At 26.5% G+C, this 24,000-nt stretch overlaps 1 protein-coding gene across 2 annotated transcripts; it reads left to right on the top strand.

Annotated features, from left to right (window-relative positions):
* Positions 1 to 1,068: 1,068 nt before the first annotated feature.
* On the top strand, positions 1,069 to 23,775 carry LOC145185995 (proteasome activator complex subunit 4B-like). 2 transcript variants are annotated; one of them, XM_090096778.1, is made up of 34 exons: positions 1,069 to 1,336; positions 4,314 to 4,554; positions 5,002 to 5,142; positions 5,300 to 5,416; positions 5,805 to 5,849; positions 5,944 to 6,093; positions 6,456 to 6,522; positions 6,881 to 6,955; positions 9,573 to 9,782; positions 10,314 to 10,579; positions 10,936 to 11,277; positions 11,405 to 11,561; positions 11,782 to 11,950; positions 12,073 to 12,248; positions 12,538 to 12,797; positions 12,942 to 13,159; positions 13,537 to 13,691; positions 14,118 to 14,276; positions 14,869 to 15,186; positions 15,500 to 15,675; positions 15,904 to 15,957; positions 16,507 to 16,636; positions 17,569 to 18,264; positions 18,362 to 18,585; positions 18,703 to 18,968; positions 20,927 to 21,000; positions 21,211 to 21,267; positions 21,364 to 21,435; positions 21,845 to 21,898; positions 22,527 to 22,625; positions 22,749 to 22,823; positions 22,917 to 22,998; positions 23,110 to 23,252; positions 23,370 to 23,775. In XM_090096778.1, the coding sequence occupies exons 2-34, from the start codon at positions 4,376 to 4,378 to the stop codon at positions 23,502 to 23,504; spliced, it is 5,541 nt and encodes a 1,846-aa protein (XP_089952904.1). In that variant the 5' UTR covers positions 1,069 to 1,336; positions 4,314 to 4,375; the 3' UTR covers positions 23,505 to 23,775. The 2 variants fall into 2 exon arrangements, with proteins under 2 accessions (XP_089952904.1, XP_089952906.1); XM_090096780.1 differs by lacking the exon at positions 1,069 to 1,336 and adding an exon at positions 2,650 to 2,670.
* The last annotated feature ends 225 nt before the right edge of the window (positions 23,776 to 24,000 follow it).

The raw sequence follows: 24,000 nt of genomic DNA, 5'->3' as shown, positions 1-24,000 counted from the left end.
TTTTATTCTTCAATAACAGGATGAGCATTTCGGAACATTTTACGATCCTTCTTTCAGAGAAAGTCTAAACCAACAACATCGTGTTTTATAGACATTACAAATTTTAAAAATGATTGGAGAGAGAATCGATATATTAGATATGATTGGAAGAATGGTTTGAGCAACAGAAAATTTGATTTGTCGAATAAAGTTTATATGGAGAAGAATAAGAAAGGGCTATATGTAAATATCCTAGTAAACTTGTTATGAAAGTTAAAGTAAATGAATACTATAAACTATTATAAAGTCTCAAGTTGAAAAGTGGTCAAAGTTTGGCGATTCTACGGTAAGTATATTTGCAACAGAAATTGATTTAAAGAATTAGATTTTTATTATAAAATTAAGAAATGCTCTTCTGTGTAGGCTATGCGGGGGTGGGGGGGAGGGGGAGGAGGGGAAGGAAAGGCAGAGGGGTACACTTTTTCTTTAAAAATACTGTTATTAGTATCCTTTTCTGTTAGTTTTACCCATCCCATCGGTGAGACCTTCCGACAGTTTGTGCATGAAACCACATTTTTTTAAAAAAAACGCTTTCTGCACCAAAATGCTAAATATTGCTTACCGTACATAGGTAATATTTTTTTCTCATTTTTCAGTGCACTATGAAAAAACCGTGTAAAATTTCTCTTTTTTCAATTTCATAAACTTTTTGAATTTTGAACAAAAAACTTCCGACATCTTCCTAACTTTTTTCGGCTTTTTTTAATATTTTACCCTTTTCGTTCCAATATTTTTTTCGGAATTCCAACAGTCTGCTCCAAACTGTTTTCTTGGAAAAAAAAAAAAAATTCAGATACTATTATTGCATATTTTATTGTTCATATTTGTATTTTTTTACTAAGGGTTACTTCTTTATTATAGCTAAGCACATCGAATGATGTAATTTATTCTTTAAAATCTTTCATAGTGTTTTTCATAAATGTCGTGCCCGACTCGACCTTGGACCGCAAAGGGTTATAGTTATGTCGAAATCATACGAAATAAATTAGTCGCTACAAGCCGGTCCATTTTTTGTAAGAAAATCTTGAAATCTTTTATTTTAAGGTTTTTTTTCTTTTTATAATCTCTTTCTGACTAATAAGAAATCAGCAGAATTTATTGAAATTTTTGCTGATGATGAGGTGACAATGCAGATTTTTAGCAAATTTTAAAATTCGATAAACAAATGAAAGACCATTTTAATTACAAAAATCTTATAAACAACATGGCAGCATAACGTGACAGCGCGACCTAGTAAATGAATGAAATATCGTTAAATATATCCGCATAATTGGGAGGTTGTGCACCTACTTTACATGTATGTTATGATATACCACTTTATGGTTGTGTTTTTTTAACAACAAGAATAGAATATGTATTTATTTAATTCTAGGATTATAAAATGCCGTAATTCTCGCAAGTAATCTATCAGTAGTGCCTTCTTACCTCACGCTAGCAAGCTACCTAGTTTCCTATCACTATAGCTATTAACAAAACTTTAAGTTATATCATCTTTTAGTTCTACTTAGACTTTTATGTTTACGTATGTGTCTTTAACATTATGCTGGAAAATTAATTTTACTCAATTATATTGAATATGTTAGGGCATTAGTTTTAAATGTAAAAACCACTTTTTTTTTTTTGCAATTTTTATAAATACCTCCTACTTATACCTCAATAAGAGATTGCTTTTATTTTACACACACACACACGCGCACACACACACACACACATGTACACACACACACACACACACACACACACACACACACACACTTATATTACTTCAAAAAATGTTCTGTGCAGATATTGGTTTTTTGAATGAAAGTTGAAGTTGGGAGTCACAAAAAATAAGGAATAATTTTTGTTGTACTTGAAAAACCTAATACCAAATCTATAAAATTTTGGTTTTGGGCATTTTCATTACACTCATAAATTGAAAACCATGTTTCACCCCATTCTTTAGAAATAAATTGACAAGCTCAAATCTCTTTTATCAGGGATTAAAGCAAAAGTCAGCAAATTAAGAAGGCTCATGAGTTTTCATCTTGGATTGTTGAGGGTAAAGAGAATTTGATACTCATTTTTGAAAATATATTGTGCTGTTCAAAATAAAAGTATACATTTATTTGCAATGTCTCGTAATTAAGATCAGCTTTGACAAGATGTTACACTCTATTTGAGTACTGGTTGACTTCCAATTCTAAGGTCAAGCATATGCTTTAAATCTTGATATTAGATGTAATGCTGACATCTAATCTAAGTTAGCTCTTCATGCCCTGATTCTTAAAAATGTTACCGCAGTTTATGACAGCTTTATTTTTTCCAATGTTGACAGCAGTAGTATCAGTTACAATACTTTTTTATACTGCCAAGTAATAATATTTTGGCAGAAATTTTGATAATTCTTAGTAAATTTTTTCTACTCAGAATTTTCTGATTTAAATTAAGTATAAACTCTTTCTTACTGTTCTTGATAATAGCAATCTGGTATTGTTTCTATTAATATGTTTTCTGTTAAAAAGGACCATTTTTCTTTCTTTAGGTTAGCTAATCTCTCTTGATACATTTAGCACATTTAAATGTAGCTTTATATATCCCTGATTATGAAGGTGTTGTCTAATTCCCTCAGGTTTATTCCCTCCAGTTAAGGTATTAGATCTTTTAGGCATAGCTATTCTATAAATCTAATTTTGTAGATTATAATGGAAATTGTAGAAAAGATTTTTTAAATAACAAAAAATGATAACAAAATTTATTGAAATGAAACAAAATAAATAAATAAAACAACTGTAATATTTTTTTTTCATAGTTGTGATTATAATATTTGAGTAATATTTTTGTAATGTTTGAACATAATTATTATGATAAAATAGATATCAATTTCTTAATTTGTGTCTTAATTTGTGTCCTGCCTTAATTCCATACAAGAAAACCAAACTGGATGTCATCTCAGAATCATATTTTTGTGCGTATTTCATTAAATTTGAGTTTATGCTCCCATTTTAGTCATATTCCTTTATAAATTGAGGATTTTTTAACATTTTTTTGTGTTTTTAAAGTTCACTTAAAAATAACACCTAATTTTGAAAATTAAAAAATGTTTAAAAAGTCATACTCCTAACCTTCATATGTGTATAATCCTGTTTATTACTTTATTAAAAAATTTTAAATTTTTTGTAAGGTTTTAAACTTTAGTATATTTTAAGACAAAGTTATAAAAATAGAGCTGATAAGATTAATTATGTTCTATATAAAAGATATTAAAGTTAAAATGTAAAAACTAAAAAAAGGTTAAATTACTTCTTCATTTTAGATGATATTCTCTCATAACCTTGAGAATAAGGAATACTGTTTACAAGGCAATGAAGTTTGAGTTTGTTTATAATCCCCTGAAGGAGGGGGAGGGGGAGAGTGAGAAATGATTTTTAAACATTTAAATAACTTTAACTTTAAGTTACTAATTAAGTTTTTAACATTGGTTTTTGTGAAAGTTTTTAAATTGATAAATTCTTTTTATAAATTTTTTTTAGTTTGGTATTGATCTATTGTCAGTCAAAATTGATTGATATCTATTAAAAGTATTTAAACATATTTGAATTGAGTTGAAAAACAGAAAAAAGTGGAAAAAAGTTTGCTCTTATTATAATATAAATTTGAAACATTCAGAGACTTTAAAGATTTGTTGAACCTATCAAAATATTTTCAATTAAAAATCTTTCAATCATATATTTAGACTAAGAAAACAATATATTTAACTTAAAAGTTAACATATATTTAGAGTAAGAAAACAATTTGGTTTTCTTTTTTAAAAAAACAAAAATTTAGTTTGGTGATCCAAGATAAAGTTTCTTATAAAATCAGTTTCCTAATATTTTTAATTTTTGTTTTTAGATTCTGTTTTAAAACTAAAATATTTAAGTATATATATATATATATATATATATATATATATATATATATATATATATATATATATATATATGAAGAAATATTATTTAACATTAGTATAAATATGTATATATATAAACATTAAAGTAGTAAATATACTGTAATATTTATTACTCTAATGTTTATATATATACATACTTATACTAATCTTAAATAATATTTCTGTTTTTAATGATAATATTTATTTTGTTAACGCATTAAAAAAAAAGACCATTTTTATATTCTAAATATTATATTTGGAAATAAAATTTCGTAGAAAATTGTTTCAGCATTATTTATTATATGTTTATATTTAGTTAAATATTATATATTGTATATAATTATATATATTATTTATTACATAGCTTCATACAGAGTAACTAATACTACCTGACTCTTTATTAAATGGTATATCTCTACTAATGTCATGGACAAACCGTTAAAGAGCCAACACAGAAATGTTTATAACAAGCTTTTACCATATTCAGAAGATTTAGAAACTGAAGCATTGCAAAGTTTCTCAGAAATAAAATATAATTTAGGAAGAGCTGTATTGTTTTTTGAACTTTCCCCTGGTGTAATGGTTTGGTGCAACAGGCTTGAATCGTAAGTAAACTTTTTAATATTAAGGTGTTATCAAGTTTATCAAGTCCATCAGGTTTAGTGTTCAGGCTATTAGCTATTCAATATATTGTTGTATTGTAATGGATAAGCAATAATTTCAATATTTATTCAGTCCTCTCAGTTCAGAAATGCTTTGATCCGATAAACAGTTTAAAATGCTATGGGCAATTGTTAAGTAAAATCTCCTTTATTCTACCCTCACTATCAGCTGAGACTATTTTTGGTGAAAAGTTTATTTAGAAACTTTAAGTCTGCCTACTAACTTTATTGAATTATATTTTCAATAAAACAGATTAATAGAATAAAACTTTGAAATTCATGAAAATTTAAAACAGCTTCAAGTTGTTGTATTCCCTCTTACAGACAACAGCTCTGCAATTAATAATGAAAGTTAAATTATTTGTCTGTCAAGTTTGATTTTCTTTTAAGGTATATTCGATTTTATGGATTCAAGTTTTCAAAAACAGATCACATACTGCTAATTAAACTGATTTTCCAACTTCTTGTTATTCCTGACTTAGAACCACAGTTTGTTAAAGGCTTTGCAAATATTCTTCGTAAATTACTAACGTGAGTGTTGTTTTTTTATATATACTTTTTAAGTTTTGATTGTTTAAATTAATCGTGGGCAATGCATACTTGCACTTCTGCTTACTTATTTTTTAGTTCAAATTAGGAATTCTTTTAAATTAATTTATTTTGATTAGTTTATCAATTTTGTTTCCAGAAAAGAGAAACTTCTAACACGTGAAGATTTAGTATTGGAATGGAGACCCCTCTACAAGTTAGTTTATGCAGCACGTTGTAACAAATTGATACAAGTTGGGCTAAGGAAATACCCTTTGTATGTTATTATATACTTTAGTTGACCAACCAGTTTTTTGTCTGTTGGAGTTTATATTACATTTAGTTGTGTGCATATGTTTGTATTACATTTTAACAGAAAATTAACTTTCATTGCATTTAATCCAGCGGCCAACAATCAAAAGCAATCAACGTCAGCAGAAACAAATTTAAATTTTGATTTGCTTTTATTCATTGTATATTGATGTTAATAATATTCTTTTAAATTCTATATTTTTTATAGTATGTTTAACAATCTTTCCTTTGGAAATTGTTTTAAAAAATTTTTAAGTAAAAATGATAAGTTTTTTTAAAACTTATTTTCTTTTTTAATTGAATTATAAATTATTTTTTTTGATTATAATTATGATAACTATAATATATTTTAGAAAATATCTAGAATCTCTCACTCAGCTGGTAAAAGTTGCTAGAAGGCAAGTGAATTATGATTTTTACAACTTTGTATGTTTCATATATTTATTGAAATATTTTTGTTAAGTGAAAAACTGAAATAATTTATTTGTTCAGTTACTTCTCAGTTGAGTCCACAGAAGAAATGTTACTTGAATGGCGACCTCTGATGTGTATATTTGATGTAACTAAGAGAGATGCTGCATTTTATTTTTCATGCTTTCTTCCAACATGGCTGCCTCCTGAACATCACTCAAAAGGATTCAAGTACTCTATGATATTCAGTCTTAAAAATGTTTAAATAGTTAATAGAAAAATTTAATACATAAAAAACTTCTGTCCCAGGTTTTAAATTTTAAAGCTCAATTGCAAAATAATGTTTAAGATATAACCGATGTACAATTATCTTCTTAAAAAATTGCACCTAGTTTAATATTTATATTTTATTATGTCTAATATTATGCCTAACTTCTGTTTACTATAAAAAAAATATATTGACCAAAACATAGTTATCAACTATGTTTTGATCAATATATATTTTTGTATCAGAACATTTATCAGGTGCTCATTTTGTAAAAATTGTCTGATTTTAATTTGTGTTTTTTTGAGTTTTTAATTTGATGCTTTAGGCTTTGGTTGATAGAGTTTCTTGAATATTGGTTCCATTGCACGCATAATCAACCAAATATTACTGAGGTAATAAATGAATGGTGCTGATTATATTTATTATATACATTTTATATAGTATATACAATACATATATTTAAATATTTGGTAGGTAACATGAATGAAATAAAAATTAAATGATGTAGATATAGATATAATCATTTTCAATATGAATATTTCTATATTGTGTGTAAAATAACTAGAAGTTCATGTTGATGTTTATATGATGGGAATTTTAAAATTATTAAATGTTAAAATGGTCATCTCATAAACATCAACAATTTTAATAATAAAAAATTTGTACAAAAAGAATAAAAAGTTAAAGTTTGGTTTTATAAACAAATATACAAATTAACACTTTACATATCTGTGAAGTTTTTTTTTTTAGAAATATATGAATTTGTTTGCACGATTGACACAGTCATGCGTTGGTTTTATTGATTGGAATCCATATTTACCAAAGGTAAATTTTTTAGGTAAAAGTTTATTTAACATTATCTTGAAGCAAGAAAATTAAGTTCAATAACAATTAAAGCTCAACAGATAAGTAAAAAGATAAGTAAAAGATAAGTAAAAGATAAGTAAAAAGATAAGTAAAAGATAAGTAAAAGATAAGTAAAAAGATAAGTAAAAAGATAAGTAAAAGATAAGTAAAAAGATAAGTAAAAAGATAAGTAAAAAGATAAGTAAAAGATAAGTAAAAGATAAGTAAAAAGATAAGTAAAAGATAAGTAAAAGATAAGTAAAAGATAAGTAAAAAGATAAGTAACAAGATAAGTAAAAATAAAAGAAAATTTTTAAAGCTCAGAGAGATATGACATCTCTAGATATCTCACTTCAGAGAGATACCTAAAGGTTAACACATTATTAACAGTAGTAGCAATAATAGTGGTAGGAATAATGGTAAGGAGAAGTGAAATGAAAAGAATATATAAGTGACACATACAATAAATACCAAAAAAGTAGCAAATCCACAAAAATATAAAATGCCTAAGCAAAATAAAATGAATAAAAATTCGAAAAAGGAAATTGTATATAAATATCAATATCATTTTCGTGTTAAGGATGTTACAAAAAACACAGGTCATTTCAAATAGTAATTCACTAATAAAACGCAATGACCTAAATAATATAAAGAAAAGACAAAAGAAAAACATAAGGAATAAACTAGTCCCATAGTAAAAGTAGAACTATACAAAAATTTATAAGTAATACTTATAAAACAGACTTTTAAAAGAGTTAAAATATAGGTCAAATAGTTATAATGTATTCACATATACATACATATATACACATATACAAAAATAAGAAATTATAAAATGTACATAAGCATAAAGAAAAAAGTTATAGAGCTAAAGAATAAAGTTAAGAAATGAATTTTAAGTTATTACCATTTTTCAATCGACTGATATATAGTTTTATATAGTTTTTTTACATATATATTTTTAAATATTTAATTATTTTAAATATTAATTTAAATATTATATATATATATATACATATATATATATATATATATATATATATATATATATATATATATATATATATATATATATATATATATATATATATATATATATTAAGTTAGTTTTCCTGTTTATTTTTTTCTAATCACAGAAAATTTTGTCTGGACTTCTGCTCTCTTATTTTTAATCGATTTAAAAATCAAATGTTTCAGTTAATCTTCTTTGACTTTTTTTCTTCAACTTTTAATTTACAAAAAATTCAAACAAATAGATATATAATATAATGATAATAAAGGGTTACAACTAAAAAATGGGACTTACAAATCAAAGCAATTTTTGTTCATGTTATTAAACATTTAGAAAAACTCTTTCAAATTTTAAGATAAAATTAAAAAAAGAGTTTTTTTAGGGCTTCAATTAAAGTTAATTTTAAAACATTTATCGTTTCAATGATTTCTCTTTGCCTTACAGTATCAAGTCTTGACGGACGAAAAAAAAACTGTTGCACTAGAGTTGTTTCACACTTTTTACTCGCCAATTATTCTTGTATACTTGCTGTTTTAAAATAGCCCAAAAGTTTTTTATTGGCCAACATTCTGGTACATTTAGAGGATTATCATTTTTACAGACAAAATTTACGTTATTTTCAAATACACTACTAGTATGAGCTCTTATTATCTCCATGATCTTACAAATAATATAATGTCTGACAAATGGTTACTGATTTATTGAAATTCTCTTATTCAAAAAATAAAGTTTTGAAAAACTCTTTTTGAGAAGCATAACAAAAACATTACATGATCTTCGAACTTTTTTTTTGTATTTTGCATCTTCTAATTCTTCTCTCATATTGCTTGTATAGAACTTCCTGTTTCCATTACTAATACCATTGCTTTATATAAAAATCATCAATATGAAAAAATTTGTACACACTCTAATAGAGCTTCTTGCTTAGACTTAGCATATCTAGTCATTTTTAATGAATTTTTTATAGTTGTTTTTTTTTTTTTTTTAAATTATCTAGATTAAATATGCTTTATAATGCACAACCCCATGAGTGGTCACGTGATCACAACCACATGAGTGGTCACGTGATCATAAAGAATAATTAGGGAGCCTCAAAATTTGTCTCATTTTTTAGTTGTATCCCTTTAGTCTCTAAAGTTCAAATCCCATTTTTTTTATTTTCAAAAATGAACTTTTAAATCTTTTAATTTGATAAAGTTTATTAAAAGTCTATTGAAGTGAATATACTTTGAATTTCTCCATCTTTATTCTTATATCTTTATTCTTTTAGTTCATGTATAGTGTTTAGAAACTATATGTACTTTTTTATGAGGACAATTTTTACCAAAAGATCATAGTTAAAATTATTACATCTTTAACTATTTTTTTAACTTTCATATTCTTAGAAAACTTAACTAATGGTCTTTTTCACTTACTAAGTGAATCAATCATCAATAGATATAGGTTTTAAATATATTTTTTTCACTTAGTAAGTGAAAAAAAACCATTTGGCTCTCTGAATTATTTTCCAAAACTTTTGTCTTTTAAATAATTTTTTTTTTATAAGCACTTTTTACTATGCACTTTTTCTTGATTTTCTTATAGATATTTAATCAGTTTTTAAGTGGTTTAAATCTTCCAGTCACTGGAGTCACTCCACAAAATGCTTCTCGTCATGATATCATGGTTGTTGTAACATATACAAAATGGTTTGTCTACATGATCGGTGGTGAAAGTAAAGTTTTAGACTATTTAGAAAAGCTGTTCATTACATTAGAGTCATTTTATCATCCATCAAATCATGGAGGTTTCTCTGTAAGTTTTTTTTGTTTGACTTTTAAAATGCATTTTTATTATTGAATATAAAGTTAGCAAACATTAAATTCATTTGTTTGCTGTTCCCTTTAAAAAAAATCTTCTACTTCACATCTTTTTTATATTTTGTTTTTAAAATTTAAATTCTAAGGATTTATTTTTGACTTTTTTTTTGTCTTAGTAAGATTGTTAAAGAAAGTGTTTAAAATTTTTTAACTTATAAATTAAAAAAATGTATCTCTGCCTACCCACACATAATATGTAACCATTAGAAGTTTTTTCAAAAAATATGATGTATGTCTAGTGTATATGGAGCAAAAAACTATAAAAATAAGTTGTTTTTTTTTTTATTATTTTTTTTTATTTATGAGTTTTTTACTCCATTCTTTTCCTTTCTTGTAAAAAAGAATTTTGAATTTGAAGCTGGCTTGATTTTTTTTGTTGTTTTTCCTACATTTTGTTTTTTGTTTTTGTGTCTATACTTCTTGAACTAGTTCATACTTTAGCTCAGAATTTTGTGTTTTGCTTTAGTCTGTACTTCTTGGGTTGGTTCATACTCTAGCTCAGAATTTTGTTCAGAGATTGCACATTGAAAGGTATGCCAAGCCTACTTGGCAAAATCAAATACCAGATGAAATGAAAATTACCGATAGAGATATTGAAAGATTTGTTTTGATGTTAAAAGATATTTGTTTGCTTTCGATGTACAGCAAGTCTGGAAGTGCAAGTGCAGCTTTAGCTATGCAAAATTTAGCGTTACTTCGTGCTGATATTGTTTTACCAAGTGTTATTGACCGGTAAGTAATGAGGCAAAGTATACTGAGAGTTGTTAATTATGTTGCATGGTGAGTTGGTGTTATTTTTTATTGTAATTACCTTGAACCCACACTCACTTAAAGGTAAAACGCAGCTAAAAAATAAAAACTTCAAAATCAAGCTTATTTTTTCCTATAAACTTTTGTTCTGTGAGTTAATGTTATCAAGTATGTAGTTTGAGATTTATTTTTGAAAATTGTTAGTGCTAAATGTGCAAGAGGATTCATTCTGTGTTGAGCATGATTATCTATGGTCTTTAATGTGTTTAAAACACCTTAATATACAGAAAATTTGTCAATCAACAATCACCATTGTTGTTATCATTATTTTTGTGTAGGACTGTTGAAGCATTAGAAACAATTGTTGAGCCTCATCAAGTGACAGCAGCTTTGCAGTGTATGACTTCAGTTTCAAGAACACTTGTCAGCGGGGGAGATCACTTCCCTTCTGCTCCTACTCACATTCTAACATTGTTGTATGCTGTTTTACCTGGAATCGATCCAAACGATTTTCATAAAAGCATGGCTTCTTTTTCACTTATTTCATCAATTTTAGGTCAGATACCATTAGTAAATTGTATGAGTGCTTTAAATGGTGGTCTTGAAATGACAGAGATTGAGCGTGAGCTATGTATAATGTCTGGGCAGTTAGAAGATTATTTACTTCAGCTCATAGATAGGTATGAGTTTTATGTTTTGTTAAATGTTTACAAAGCTTCAAAGTGTAACTAAGTTTTTAGGTTTTTATATGCATTGAAAATTATGTTTATAATCCTAGCTGAAAAAAATCGATGTATGTTGCCCTAGGTGTTTTTTCTTGGTTGAAAATTTATCAACAGAGCAAATATCCGAACAAGACAACAAGTTAATGGAAAGTATGAATATGCAAGAAGGAATGCTGGGAATAGGACTTTCATCTACAGTTCAAGTTGTCTTCACTCAGTCCTCTCCACACATTTTCAAAGTAATTAGAAGAATTTAAAAAGAAAATAAAAGAATTTGCAGTTTGCAAATCACAATGAAAAAAAGTCAATATAATATCCCTCATAAATATGTTTACAAATTTTTATTAAATTTTTAAATTACTTTTTATTGTAATAAATAGTAATTTCATTGTTATGATCATTATAATAATTTCTTTGTCAAAAGTTAGGATAATCATTATTATCAACTTACCTTTTTAGTCTTTATTGGATTGCCTATTTATATTTGTAACAACTCATGTCCTTGAAGTTAATGTGGCAGGGAAGATTGTTTCTGATATGTGTCGAGCAGCTGCTAAAGCTTACCCTGCCATTACATTAAAAAAGTTTTTAAATTATATATGTTCTGTTGTGATCAATTTATCATCAGGTAATTCACTGTTTTTATAAAGTAAGATTTTTAAATCTTTTTCTTTAAAAAGACTAAAAAAATTTTGCAAGTATTGTTAGTTTTTCTAATTAAAACTTTTTTTTTCTTTTTAACTTTTATAGTGGAAGGGGTAAAGTCAGAGGAGCATGTTGATCCAAAACTTTTGTGGTATCTAGAATTGCTTTCAGAATTTCATTGTGATGGAAAAGAGTTACTGCCCTACAGGGAAATTCTAAATGAAGTTCTTAGTCTAACATTACAAATGAAATGTAAAAAAGTTTATTGCAGAGCAGGAAAGGTGAGTTTTGAGTATACAGAGTAGCAGAAAGTAATTATGGTTTTAGAAAACAAAATTTGACTTTATACTAGGCAATATATCCTAGTTGGCTAAGAACTGGATTTATAATCTAGTGATCTAGGATTAAAAGTCTATTTTGAATTGAAATAAAATTTTTAGACTTCTATATCTTACTTGAAGGGAACTTTAAATTCTTAAACTTGACCTGTATTAGTAGCAGTGTAAGATAATAGAACAAGAAGACTTCTACTTTTTTTGTTTTATTATTTGTGGTTTGATTTATTTTAAGCTGCTGAAGCATGTCCTTAGTTCTTGCAGCAATACGTATGCTCTAGAGTTCCGAAGTCTAAATATACCATTTGATCTTGACCCTTTGGAGTATTTTTACATTCGGGATTGGGGCAAATGCACTAATGTAGACAAACTTAAGATAAGTTGGCATGTTCCAAGTATTGATGAACAAATTTTTGTGAAGGATTTGTTGAAACAACATCTATTACCAGAATTAGAAATGATTGAGAGCTACATTGCTGGGAAACATATGACAAGGTATGTTTTTAAATCTAAAAAAAATGTTTTTTTGTATAATTTTTTTTAATTGAGATTTTTTGGTGAAAAAATTCATATTTTGGTCCAAAACTGGTTACTATTTTTATAATTGTAAAAATCTTTTTTTATGCTTTTGTTAACAAGAGATGAGCTGCATAGAAGAATGCAAATTATAGCTGTATGCATTTCTGGCTGTGCTATTTTACTTCCTATGTGGAACGATGTACTTGTTGAGGGTATTGGTCCATCATCTTTGGTTGCAAGGCAGCGCTTACAATTATTGCTGCATCAGTCTAACTTGGAAATAATAGAAACATGTGTATCACGTAAATTTATAGCTGACCTTATGCATCGCTTGTATGGTGAGATTTTAATTTTTTTGCTTTGCTTTTTTAAAACATATATATTCATAAACATATATATATATATATATATATATATATATATATATATATATATATATATATATATATATATATATATATATATATATATATATATATATATATATATATATATTCAAAGGATATTGCAAACTAAAGATTTTAGACAAATTGTAGCTGTTGTATATAAAATTAAAACACATTACAAACAGTTTTTTTTCTTTTTTTTTTTTCCTCGTGTTTCCTTTGTTTTGATTTTTAAAAAACACCTCTTCTCAGCGTTAATCTATAAATTGACTTCCCCTTGTGCACTTTTTTGTGATTCTATTTTCACTGGATTAGTTATTTTTGAACAGATTTTATTGTTGCAAGAAATGAGGATGATACAAAATCATTTCGGATAGTTGCCAGGATTTATGAGTATCTCAATAGTCATTTTGGTGTTAATTTGCAAGAGTTTAACCAAAGAATGAGAAATGCTGTTCATGTGAAGGCAGCTTTAGCTGATAAGGTAGGTCTATAAAATTTATTAATGAGTTATTTTTATTAGTGTTTCATGACTAAAATAAAGTTCTCATAATTTCTTTAAGTTTTAATGTGTTATTTATCTCTAATTTATTAAGAACTTTATTGCAATTAGCATAATGGAAAAATTTCATGATTTTTTATTACATAAAACTATTGGTAAAGAAAGTATTTTAAATATTACCAGTTTTTTTCGGTATATCAACTGTTTAGATTTCTTTTTAAATAAAAATTCTTTTAGCATAAAAAACATTTAAAAAAAGTAATCACTATTTTTTTTGTATCTGCATTACAAAAATTCTAATTCTTATTTTCTTATTTTCTTAAAGTTTAGAGATAAGCTAGCTATTATGGAAATATATTGCATACCTTATAATTTTTTACATAATGTTCATTATATTTCATACTTAAGCTGCATGGATGTAAAAATCATCTACGTGCCATCCTTGTTGAACGTGTTCAGCTCCAGCATGAAATGAGAGTTTTGTATCGTGCCTCATCGTCATACACCTTGACAGATCAAGTTATAATTCATGATCTTGTAAAAATGAGCACAAGTGTCTACACTGAGGTACAGCTTTTATTTTTGTCACAATCTTTTAAAATGCTTACTGATAGCTACTTGCTTACAACCAACTACTATTTTAAAAATTGAATAGTTCTATAATAGAAATAGTTTATGCATTTATTAATATTTGTGTTGGTCTATAGTACATATAAGTTGACGTAGAGTAATAATATCAATTATTTCAAAAATACATTGTATCTTTGCTGTAAATAAATAATCATTTGAACTTACTCTTTTCTCACACTTTCTTTAAATCAGGATTTTTTTGAAAAATTTTCACTTCTTTTAAGGGTAGTTTTAGATACATTATATACTGTGATAAGACTTTATCATACCGGTGAAGTACAAGTTTTTGTACCAGTTAATTAATAGTTTATAATTTCTAATAGTTTTAAAAAAAAGCATTTATGATGTTAGATCATTATCTAACATCATAAATGCTTTTTTTAAAACTTCTAGAAAAATATAATGTTGAAATATCAGTGAGATGTTTGTTAGAACAAAACTTATATCAAATACGTATGATTTTTTTCTTCTCCATAAATTATGGTTATATATAGTAAATACTTAAAAGTTTTTTAAAAATTGTTTTTAGGTTCGTATTGATGCACAGAAAATTCTTTCGCAGCAGTTAAATATATTTGATTACAGTGCCAGGTCAATTTTACCACAGCTGCTTGACAATCTGAAAGAAGATCCAAACATATCTCATGAAAAATTAAAAGGAACACTATATATATTTTTAAACAGTAATGTACTTAGTTTAATGACTCACTACTGGGAAGTTTTGGCTTTTGCTTGGCCTGTTCTTGTTCAAGCCAACCACTCAGAAAAGCTGTCTATTGTATCATTGATTCATACCTTGTGTTATAAAATAACACAAAAGTATGATACACTTGGTATCAATCGACAAGTAAGATTTTTATTTCATTTTATTTTAAAATTTAAAAATTTTTATTTATTATTTTAATTTACTTTAAATTTTAATAATCTTTCATTTTTATGAGTATTTCATGCTTTGTAATTTGATTTAAGAATTAAAGACTATTTATTACAATGGCACTTAAATTTTTTGGTTTAAATGAAAAATTACTCAAATTTAAATGAACTTCTGTTTATTTATTTGTGTTGAAAAACTCAATTTAGCTTTTCATTTTTCTAGCGTAAAATTTATGCGTTGCTTTTCTCCTGTTCCATACTTATTCTATTTTTTTGTTACTTTGCAGATGACAAAATCATGTGAGGAGGCTGCATATGATATCTTAAATTCTGATAAACCAACCCCATCAACTATATTGAGTGATGGAATGAAGGAGGATGGGCATAATCAAATAATTCCAACAAAGTCACTTCTTATGGATGCAAAACGTATACTTGATGAGTCAAATCAACAACGTCTGCTGTAAGAATATTTTTTTGGTTTGGAAAAATAATTTTTTCTTTGGTTTGACCTGTTGGTCTGTTAAGTTTATATTTGTTTCTTAAGTTTATATTTGTTTTTTAAGTTTATAGTTGTTTGTTAAGTTCATATTAAAATTTTTGATTTTTTTAAAGTTTTTGTTTAATATCTACAAAAGTTTTCACCAGAGAAGATTTTTTCTTAAAAAAATTTTTTTTTTTTTAAATTTAGATCTTACTTCAACCTTCATGAACAGTTGGCCACTTTATATAACTCAAAAAATTTGTGAGTAAATGTTTTGTTAATTTTTATTTCTTTTAATGTATTTCAACGTTTAAATGTATTTCAACTGAAATGCAGTTTTAAACAATTTTTTTGCTTGATTTTTTATTTTTATTGATTTTCTTCTCTCCTTAATTTTATTATGAAAATTTTTTTTGTTCTCTCAAATATTTTTATATATTCTAAATTTTATAAAATTTGAAATATAGTAAAATAATACATCCTATATACATACAAAATATATTTTGCATGTATTCACATTGTTGTTGTTTATTCGAAGCCTGATAGTTCAACTTATGGTATTTTTCATGATGGCAGAAAAAATAAATTGCCTTACATATTTCAATGCATTTTTCTGCATAACTGACTTCATTAATCATCTATTGCATCTTCTCACTAAGAAACTATCAAAATGTGTTTCCATGTAATATGCGCCACAATTGTAAAAATAACAAGACACAATAAAAAGTCCTTTAAACTGATTTATCTTGTTTCAAACAAACAATGAGAATATTATATATTTCAAAATATGTAAAATACTTTTATCCTTAGGCATTGGCGATGTGTTGAATACTGCATGAAGTTTTTACTCCTCCTCAGATGTGAATTTATTAAAATTCCTATTAAGACTGCAAGTTTGTTTGTTAGTTCACTTGTTAATGACTCTCTTGTAATCAGACAAGTAAGTTTTGCCATTCTTACTTTGTATTATAGAAGTCAATAAAAGGTTCTTTAAGAACCCTACTTTTTAAAGGACCAGGAAGAAAAATAGGGTTGATAGTTTTCTAAATAAAGATTAAAAAAAAAACAGCTATGATTGTCTTTCAAACAGGATCTCTTATGTATCTAGTAAGGGTTCACCTTTTAACCAGATATCTCTAAAAATTGTGATAAAGGTTTTTTTAAAAACGATTTAAAAGTTTTAATTAAAGGGTTTCATTTTTATTTTTGCTCTATAAAATGTTTTCAACACATAATTTAACTTTGGGTTTTGTAGAACTTGCATCCAAACTCAATAACCTAGATTGATTAATATTTAATTTAAATACTAGGTCAAAAACTAATAATTTCTCCATTTTTCAATTCTTTAACAGGTTATACACTTTATGTTATATACTTATTGATAAAGTATCTGTTAATGAAGTTTATTTATTGTCCTTCATTAGACAACATCTTGTATTAGTTGTCATAAAATTGGATACCCAAGTCAAAATGCAACTTTTATTTTTTCATCCTACATCTTTTTTGATTAAATTGTGTTTATAAATAAAACTGAATGAAATATTATCTATTAATAAAATTTAAAAAAGGTTGCGTATATTTGTAATACAGTAAACTCCCAGTTATTCTAAGGGAAAAAGAATTTACTTCACATAACTAAAATTTCGAATAACTGAGTTTGTTAGTTTGTGAAAAAAAATTCACAGGGAAGAAAAATTGCTTTGAATTAGCAAGAAATTCGAATAAGTACCAATTCAAATAACCGAGAGTTTACTGTATAGCTTTTGATACACTAAAGCTGTATCCTGTCAAATATACAGTTCACTTAAAAAATGAATCATTCGTTTATTTAATATTGATGTACTTTTTTTTTTTTTTTTTGTATTTGCTCAGGATGCTTTGCGTGGTGTCAATTCTGTCTTATATCAACACAAACCTAAATTTGAAAAAGTTCTAATAGACTATGAAAAATATGGTTTTTCTTCAAACTCAAAAGATTTGTTAAATTTCCAACCTGGTGATAATCGAACAGATAATGAATGGCTCCAATTTAAATGGACATCTGAACCAAAAAACCAAGAAGATCTTGAAAGATGTTTGTATGTTGACAAAACACACTGGAGTTTTCAAACATGGCCTGTAATGCTAAAGACATACTCCCCTAAATGTTTAGTTGAAAGGAGTTATGATGAAGCAAACCCTTATCATATGCTATTTAAAACGTTTTTTTTAAATAGAGAACTAACAAATAGTTTTTTTAAGTTTATGTCTTTAGAAGTTAAAAAAGGGGAAGATTCATTTTATGCTAATCATTTTGAACATTTTAAGTTGTTGAGTCAGAACTTTGGAGCAAGTTTGCTAATAGAGTTTAAAGCACGTATTAAGGAATTTTTAAATGAAAATATTGAAAGCAAACACAGGTGCGCAGCTGAGATGATTTCAGGTATTATTCGGGGTTGTCGGAATTGGAAATTTGATGATCTTGAATCATTTTGGAGTTTTATATGTCCACAATTAAAAAGTGTTTTTTCAACAAATATTATGCCAGAACTACTTTCAGATTGGTCAACAGCACTTGCTCATTCAACGGTAGTTCTTTTTTTAATAAAGAATTTTTTGAATCTATTTGGAAGTTTGTAAATAACACATCAATATTAAAATGTTTTCAATTTGATGTAACTTTTAGGAGTCTCGTGACCCAAATCGTTTTCATTGTTTGTTTCGGATGTTGCTTGAAAATCCTCTAAGTTCTCTGGGTGGCTCATTTGGAGATTCTAGCCGTCTATACATTCTTTTACATACAATTGCACAACAGGAGTGGAGAGTGGCAGATATCTACCACTACCTGCTTGATTATTTAAAGCCTCATTTTAGCCACCCTTTCAAAAATGTTCGAGATAGAATTGGAAGGTAACTTTAGTTCTTTTATGTCCTGTTTGAATTGATTTCATATTTTCTTTTTTAGAAGTTTATTTAGAACATTAATTTTTATTGAAAAGATATTGTAACTGATAAAAATTTATTTAGTGTTCTGTCTTACATGTTTATGTATGACTTGAAGTATGGAGGTCACACTAAAACCAAATCACCTCATATTGAGCAGTTTATTGATATTGTATTGCCTGATTTACTTCAACTCAAATTAGAGATTTTAAATGAGGCAAGTGGTCCTCTTCATAAAGAAGATACAGACATAGGTAATTGTAAAACTGCTTCCAACCATCATACCCATGTAGGAGAAATTCTCACTAGAAGTGAAGAAAGCAAAAACAGAGATAGACTTGCTAAAACTGGTGGGTGCATAAAACATATATATCGGTTGATCACAATGAAATTCAGTGCCCTTTAATTACTTATCAATTAATTACTTGAAAACTAATTAAAAGATTTTTGTAATTTTTTTACACAATGAAGCTAAATTATTTTTTATTTCGATCATTTTTTATATTTGTAATCCTAGATCAGTATTTGGCATCATCTCCTTGCTTTAAGTTTTTTTGAAGCTGGTATCCACTTTTTCTTAAAATCATCTTCATCTGAAGCTGGTTCTTGCTTTTCAATAGGATTCCTCTTATTATTGACCAATAACTTTCATTAACTCACTGCTCAGTACATTTGGAGGATTTGCTACCTTAGGTACCAATTTGACGCCATTTTGTTCATACTACTCTAAAGACTTGTAGTAGTGGACTGTTACCAAATCAGACTAAATAAGCATGTCATGCTTTTTAATGAATTGCAAGAGACATTTCTTTAAGCATTTTTTTATACTCGAGCTCAAAATCTTATGAGTAATGTATTGTGCACTTTTCAAAACACAGGAACAGATTGCTTGCAGTACAAGGAACTTGGGAGCGAATTTTTTACTTTGAGTCTACTTGAAATTGTTGGCAACATATCTACCTTTCAACTGACAAAAAAATTGCTGGCCTGGCAATTGTGAAGTCTTTTTTGCAATAGGTTTTATCATCTGTAATTATGCACAAGTTTTCTCTGCCTAAAAGTTTATATAGCTTTTTTGAATAACAACTGATATGGATTTTCTTTTATGGAGTAAATGATTGATTTTGCTTTTTATTTATCTTTAAATCCTTTCTTTTTTCCACTTCCTGCTTTTCTTTTAGTAGATTGAGCCTTTTTATGTAATTGCAAGAAAAATCCAGCTGAAGATCACGCAACATTGATCTTCAACTGAAGGATTTTGATGAAAAATTTCCAAATGTTTCTCTTGATATAATATTTTTTTACTCATTTTAACACAATAGCAATCATAAGCAATAATTTAAACCAATACAATCAAAGAACAATGCAATCCTCTTTCTGCAAAAAAAGTATTTAAAAAAATCTTTTAAGTAGTTTTTGAGTAATTAACAATTAAAGGTTGCTGAATTTCATCATGTTCAACCAATAATTATACTGTCAGTAAAAAGAATCTAACCAAATATATATATATTTTTCTTTCTGAATAAAAAATCACAGAAATTCTTTTTTTCTTTCTCAATATTTTTTTAAAAAAAATAGATCTAACAGTTAGCAAATATAATTTATATTCACTGTTTTTAATCATTGTGGCATGGTATGGTACAACAATTTGTAACAAAGGTATTTAGCCAAATGTGATTTGAGATTAAACTGGCTATTCAAAAACTTCTTTGATATCTTCTGTTGACTATAGCTTGACACATTTACAGTGTTCTTAGGGTTATTGTCATGCAAGAGCAGTCATACTATACCAAATACCCACCATGTTTAATTGTTTCTTTTAGTTTTTCTCAAGCACTGTGTCTAGCTTAAGCTGCCATACTTAGATTTGATGTTTTAAAGAAGATATTTCAAATTTGCTTCTGACCATATTAGTTTATTCCAAATGACTGTAACTTATTTGCATGACTGCTAGCATAATTCGATCATTTTCTTCAAGCATTATTTCTTTTGATAGTGCTATTAGTTAAGAATATTTACCTAAAATTGACGATTTTTAAGTGCTAATACAATCTATCAGTTATTAATATGTGATATCTATCATCAAACCTGTATAATGAACTAAAGGCATGACAATACAAATTGACTTATAGCTAAAATCATTTTTTTTGCATTATGGATATCATGGTGATAAAAACAATATTTGTATATTATATTTGCAACCAGTTAGAAATATTTTAAAGAAAAATTAAATGAAAAAAAAGTTTTGTTAAGAACAAAAAAAATTAAAAAGTTATTTCTTTTTTTTTCTATTTTCATTAATTTTCAGTTCTTGGATTTTTGTTAAACACTGCCTATATGGTTCAGCCAATCAATAAGGATATTTTCAAGCTGATCACAGTGGTATTGTTGTTTTTAAACATTTTTCCATTTTCCCATGTTAGATTTTTTCAATCAAAAATACTGTTTGTAACGTAAGCTTACACTTGCTTTTTATCATGCAAAACCAAAAATGTTGTTCATAATTCAACCTTACATTTGTCATTTAGTTTTTACCTTTCTTTACAGCAAAAATTTTTTTGTTTTTGGTATGGAATTCTTTAAATTTTGTAGTTAATGATTCTTGAAGCTCGTGAAGATGATAAGGAATTAGTTCAGCTTTGTAAGAGAGTAAGTTTTACCTCTTTTGATGTTTAAATGTGTTTTTGTTATTGTTGTTTTATTGAAAGATGTTCAATATTTAAATTCAACAAGTTTTCATTTTAGACGTTCTCAGTGCTTGCTACAAAACAGCTGGAAAATGATGTTATTGAGATAGCTATTCCAATGCTTAAAGAAGTAAAGTTTAAATTCTGTTTAATAGAAAAAATTTTAAATCAAACTTTATCTGTAATTTTAATTCTTTTTTTTTTTTTTACATTATAATTCCATGTTTAATTCAATATTTAAAGTCACTTACTGCAGCTTCAATTTAAAGAAGTAGACACTTTATTTCTTGTTACATTTAAATTTTTTTTTTTGGATCTTTAACAATTTCAAACAAGTAATGATACAAAATACAACAAAAAAGTATTTGTCAGGTCAAAAGAAAAAACTTTTGTTTGTAAAAGGTTTTTAAGTTTTATAACAAAATAAAGTTTATTGTAAATAAGCATAAAAAGTTGATTAGAATATTAACTTATTAGTTTTGTGCTTATAATGTATTTTAATTGGGTGATAAATTTTTATTTTATTTTCATTTGAATAGGTATGTGCTTTAAAGTCTTGGAATGCAAGAAAAGCTGGACTTAATTATTTCAAGGTATTTCATTTGGTTTTTTTTTTTAATTAGTGCTCAATAAGGTTATTTCACATCAAATGATTCAAAACTATTTGGATTTTATATTCTTTATTTGTTGTTTATATTCATAAAGTAAATAAAACCCTAAATTAATCATAAAGTGAAGATCTTGCAATCATTAAAAAAAACTCAAGGTTTTTTAATCATTGTAAGATTTTCATTTTTTTATGATTAAAAGATCATTTTCAGTTCAGTTTTTCCATCTAAATAGAAAAAAATGCTCTTTATGACTTAATCAGTTTTTTTTTTTCTTCATGAAAATCAGTTGAAGAAGTTTTCCTACAACTGTGATAAGCCCACAGGATATTGTCCACAGGATCCAATAGGATGCTATCACTTTGTATGAGCGCAATGGAAAATTTTATGAACTTTCAATGTGAAATAGAAAGGAAAATAAGCAAAAAGAAATGAATCCATGAATTTTTTTTTTTTCTTTGATATGAAGTGATGTCGATCCCACAGACAATAATAGGTTAGCCTAAAGATAAACTAAGACAAGTTAAAGATAAACTAAGACAAGTTAAAGCATTCAAAATGATGAAATTTGTTTGTATTTGTAACATTCAATATCATGTTTTGAATTTTTCAGATCATGATTTTCCACAACTTCTTTACTTTTGACAATGATAAAATCAAGCAAGATATCAGAGAACTGGTTTTTGAACGCCTCAAAGATGAGCAACTAGAAGTATTTGAATTTTCGATGGATATTTAGTGTATTTGATCAAGAACTTTATTTAGCACAACAAACGTTTTTAAAATTACATGCTGTAGTTTTGTTGATAAAGATGATTATGTGATTTTATTGAAGGTCAGAGATGAAGCAGCAACTCTACTTAGTGGTTTGATTCACTATGGTTACTTTGTTGTTACAAGAGACCTCTATGTATGAAATTCTTATGTGCTGTCTTGATGACAATAGTAACATATCATAAAACCTCCAACAGTTTAAAACAAGATTTGTAATTTGTTTTCTTAGATGGTCTTCTCAAAGATGGCAAGAACAAAAATAAAGAAATTAAGACACGGTGTTGTGTTCTCACCTGAAGATCAGCATTTCAGTGAGTAAAAATTTTTAACAGTTTAAAAAAATTAAATCAAACAATTCAAACTCTTTACTTGGTTCTTTTTTCTTTTCTTTTTTTTTTTTTTACAACTTTCTACATCTTTAGATACAACACTTTTACACATAAAACACGGAGGAGTTCTAGGGCTATCAGCTTGTGTATTAGCTCATCCATATGATGTTCCTAATTGGATGCCAGAGGTGTTGCTTGATTTAGGCAATTACATTCATAGCTACCCACAGATTCAGGTATATTTTGATATTATTTCAAGTTTTATTATTTTTTAAATTACTATTCTCTTTGAATATATTTAATTTACATATTTATCACTGAAAATATTTTAATTGCTTCATTGTATTTTTTAGGCTACCGTTAAAAAAGCATTGTCAGAATTTCGTCGAACCCACCATGATAGTTGGCATGTTCACCGTCAAAAATTCACAGAGGATCAGTTGACTCAAATGACTGACTTGCTTGCATCTCCAAGCTATTATGCATAGGTTTGGAGCTATTCTGAGCTATTACATATAGTTCCAAGATTTTATTTTTTTCATATATTTTAGTTATTTCACAGTTTTTAGCCTTTTTTAGAATAAATGAATGCTTCCGTTGGAGTTCTAATTGAAAATTTATTTGAATTGAGAATCCTTTTCAATAAAACTGTAATAATCTGGAAGCATGGTTTTTATGTTATTGATTAACGCGTTTTCTATTTGTACTCTTGTTTAAAAAATTTGAAGAAAAATTCCTCATAATTTCAGCCATATAAAACCTCGATTTATACTTTCGAATTATTAAATTGTTTTTGTTTATTTATATTATATTATACTTTGTATTTATTTAATCTATAGTTTATAAGATTTGGGCCATGGCAGAGCTTCACCCACAATAGTTTTTCTTTTTTTTTTTTTTTTTTTTTTTTTCTAATTTTGTTTACAAAACGCTCTCTTGAAAAAACTATATATTTTGTATAATATAGTAAATAACTATAATATA

This window comes from Hydra viridissima, unplaced genomic scaffold (genome assembly GCF_058129835.1).
Source record: "Hydra viridissima isolate aposymbiotic clone 2 unplaced genomic scaffold, HvirCarnegie_v1 scaffold_9, whole genome shotgun sequence".
In the NCBI taxonomy this organism is placed as follows: Eukaryota; Metazoa; Cnidaria; class Hydrozoa; order Anthoathecata; family Hydridae; genus Hydra; species Hydra viridissima.
The sequence above is the reverse complement of the archived record's forward strand: the minus strand, read 5'-3'. Positions and strand labels throughout refer to the sequence as shown.